The 3927-nt window shown below is 41.8% G+C and overlaps 1 protein-coding gene across 1 annotated transcript; it reads left to right on the top strand.

Annotated features, from left to right (window-relative positions):
- The first annotated feature begins 230 nt into the window (after positions 1 to 230).
- On the top strand, positions 231 to 1286 carry LOC122217177 (ribosome biogenesis protein NSA2 homolog). The gene has a single exon (XM_042934040.1). It carries the CDS (start codon positions 332 to 334, stop codon positions 1112 to 1114), a length of 783 nt encoding a protein of 260 aa, XP_042789974.1. The 5' UTR covers positions 231 to 331; the 3' UTR covers positions 1115 to 1286.
- Positions 1287 to 3927: the final 2641 nt, after the last annotated feature.

Raw genomic sequence — 3927 nt, 5'->3', positions numbered from 1 at the left:
CGAATGGAGGGTCCAAGGAAAGAAGGGGAGATTATGGCAATGAGAAATGTTGCCGCTAATTTGGAAAACAGTCTTGCAGTTTTTCAAAGGGTAAACACAGTCACCATATGGGCCAACCATTCTACTCCAGTGCAGGTGCCTATGAGAACTGAAAATGTATGTCCACAAAAAAAATCAAATGTTCGTAGCAGCACTATTCACTAGCCCAAAGTGAAAATAAGCCGCTTTCCCGTCGGGGTGCGTGGAGTGAACTCGCGGGTCTGTGAGACCCGAAAATTGAGAGCTTCTTTGCGCCCCGGCACCTGCACCCGGCGACTCTGCGGCTGTCACCATGCCACAAAACGAATATATTGAGTTACACCGGAAGCGCTATGGCTATCGTTTGGATTACCATGAGAAAAAGAGAAAGAAGGAAGGTCGAGAGGCTCATGAACGTTCAAAGAAGGCAAAAAAGATGATTGGTCTGAAAGCTAAGCTCTACCATAAACAGCGCCATGCTGAGAAAATACAAATGAAAAAGACTATCAAGATGCATGAAAAGAGAAACACCAAGCAAAAGAATGATGAAAAGACTCCACAAGGAGCAGTACCTGCGTATCTGCTGGACAGGGAGGGACAGTCCCGAGCTAAAGTACTTTCCAATATGATTAAACAAAAACAAAAAGAGAAAGCAGGAAAATGGGAAGTCCCTTTGCCCAAAGTTCATGCCCAGGGAGAAACAGAAGTATTAAAAGTTATTCGAACAGGAAAGAGAAAGAAGAAAGCATGGAAGAGGATGGTTACAAAAGTCTGCTTTGTTGGAGATGGCTTTACTCGAAAACCACCTAAATATGAAAGACTCATTAGGCCAATGGGCTTACGTTTCAAAAAGGCCCATGTAACACATCCTGAATTGAAAGCCACCTTTTGCCTGCCAATACTTGGTGTAAAAAAGAATCCCTCATCCCCACTATATACGTCTTTGGGTGTTATTACCAAAGGTACTGTCATTGAAGTGAACGTGAGTGAGTTGGGCCTTGTGACACAAGGAGGCAAGGTTATTTGGGGAAAATATGCCCAGGTTACCAACAATCCTGAAAACGATGGATGCATAAATGAAGTCTTGCTGGTTTGACAGCACTTTCAGACAAGTAACTCTTGACAATTACTGAAGACTACTCACCCGTTAAGAAGACACCGTTTCTGTGGTGGTTCTCCAAATACTGCCCAACAGCCTTACATATCTGCAGCCTTCAAGAGAACTATTTATTCTATTGTAAGAAACATTAAAATAGGCTTATTTACAAAAAAAAAAAAAAAAAGAAAGAAAATAAGCCAAGTGTCCATCAACTGATGAATGGATAAATCAAATACCTATATCCATGCAATGGAATCTTATTTGGCAATAAAAATGAATGGCTTGAAAGCGTTATACGAAGTGAAAGAAGCCTGACACATACAAAAAAACACACATTGTGTGATTCTATTTGTAAGAACATCCAGAATAGGCTAATCTATAAGACATAAAGTAAATTAGTGGTGACCTAGGTCTGAGGGGAAGGGCTTGGGGAGAAATGGGAGTGACTGCTAGTGGGCTTGGGGTTTCTTTCCAGGGTGATGAATGTTCTAAAATTAATTGCGGTATTGGTTGGACAATTCTGTGGATATACTAAAAACCATTGGATTGTATACTTTAAGAGAGTGATTGCATGGTATGTGATTTATCACCTGATAAAGCTGCCTAAAAAAGTGAGCCAATTAAAAAAATACTGTTACTCCCCACCAAACCACTTTTCAACTACATGGACATCATATACATTACAGATATTTTAACAGTTGGGAGCAGATCCTATATACAGGTTATCTTACTTTCCTTCCTAAATGAGTATTAGGCGCCTCCTTTGAGCAAAGTACCATGGTGGATACTGGGGAAATACAAAGATGGATAAGGCATGTCCCTTCCTTTGAGAATCTTACAGTATCATTGTTTCCATCTGCTTGACTTCTAGCTGCCAAGGACGTGTTATCGATCATTTTTTTCACCTGCCCAAATTAACATCACAAACTTTAGTGAGTTGAGAGCAGCAGTTAAAATAATCAAGAGGACAGAAGGATTCAGTAAGAAGTCATACTAAAAAGCGTTCAACTTTGTAGTCAGTAAAGATGCGTGGAGAAGGGCAAAGTTGGCTTGAACTGAAATGTACGCTCGAAATCTAGGAACCCTCACCTAAACTTTTGAACCTTTAAAGAGGTTGCACCTTGTGTTTATTAAGCCAGACTCTGAGGGTGAGATACAGGCATAGATGGTTTGAAATGTCTCCCTTGATTCCATGTGCAGGTTGGAAACTCCTGGTTAAATAGTTTGTTGTGAATAAGGGACAATGTTACTTTATTAAGGGGAGGAGCAGTTAACCTAAGGGATGCATTTCCTATCAAAGAGCGTGTCTGGAAGGTTGGGCCATACTCAGTGTGACTTGTCTGGGTGTCTGGATAAATATAGAAGATGGCTCCCAACATCCTGGTTGTGATCAAAAGCCATCAGAGGGACATAGGAGTTTACAAACCAAGAAATAGAACCTTGGGGTAGACTGCAGAAGAGGTAGTCATCAACTCATTAAACTGGAGAGCCAAGGAAAAAAAAATGCACTGAAGGATGTCCAAAAAGTGATTGAAGAGGAGGAAGTAAGAGAAGAGGGAAGTTTAGGAGTTATCTCCTTGAATGCTGAATGATGACTGTATAAACTGACTCAGTCTGTTTGGCTGGGTTCAAGGTAGAAATGTTATATGACTGTGTTAGTCTTATGAGGACTTATAAGCTGTAATTAAGGGCAACTGGAGATATCTGGGGTCCACTGATACCTTGGGGGCTTTACATCATGAAAGGCAATTATACTATTCCTGGGGGGTGGGAGGGAGGGGAGGGTGGGTGATGGGTATTGAGGAGGGCACCTTTTGGGATGAGCACTGGGTGTTGTATGGAAACCAATTTGACAATAAACTTCATATATTGAAAAAAAAAACATTTATTAGTCTCCACTCTTAAAAACAAAATATTGGGTTGAATGGATTCCTCATCACTCTGACTCAGTGGTTCCCAGTGTTCTAATGTCTTACATTTCTTTTTTCTTTTTTTTTTTTTTTTTAAGGATTGATTTGTTCAGAATGAGAATTGTGACTGGAAGTCTTTGTCCACCATACGATCCAAACAGGGACAAAGGTTTCTGTGTTTGCTCAAGGCTCTATGTTGAACAGGATGTACTTTAGACATCATGCTTTTTTTTCCCCCCAAAGCATTATCCCATTAGTAGCAATGGAATTAAACACAGAATGTCAAACTCCATATGATTGTGGTCTTGGCATTGGAGTTATGGTCTTGGCACTAGGAGCCATTTCCTGGTACAGGAACCTAGAGGAACTGCTTTCCTGTTATGTTTCAACTATCCAACTTGACTATCTTCTCTCCCAGAGTATCCATAGAAGCAGGCTAGCTCAGTTGTGGGGAAACCCCGCCCAGACTTTTAGGACTGATAGGCAGAATTTCCCATGGCAGGATGGCTGTCTGCAAAGCAGGGGCAGACGATGATTTGGAAGGGTCCGACTGAAGGTCAAATCAGTGCTGTGGAGGACACTAGCATTCAGTCAGGCAACCTGAAGGGTCTTCGGTTTAGGATCAAGCCAGATTGTCTCAGCATCTCTGAAATCCCTAAACTGAAGAAGTGAAGAGGTCTTAAGGTTGGGCGGGGGGGGGGGGGGGGGGGGGGGGGATGGGGGGGGGGGGGGGGGGGGGGGAGGTTGGTCTTTCATTTCCTTCTTTGATTACATTTCCAAGTACATTTTTACTTAAGTTCTAATTGCTTACAGGATTTAGCCCTGGAACTTTAAAAAAGTCAGAATATTTGAGATTTGAAAACCCTTGTGCTGGGAAAGATAAGGAATCCTAAGGAGTCT

This window comes from Panthera leo, chromosome B1 (genome assembly GCF_018350215.1).
Source record: "Panthera leo isolate Ple1 chromosome B1, P.leo_Ple1_pat1.1, whole genome shotgun sequence".
Classification (NCBI taxonomy): domain Eukaryota; kingdom Metazoa; phylum Chordata; class Mammalia; order Carnivora; family Felidae; genus Panthera; species Panthera leo.
Note: the sequence above shows the minus strand (reverse complement) of the source record. Positions and strands in the feature narration are given on the sequence as shown.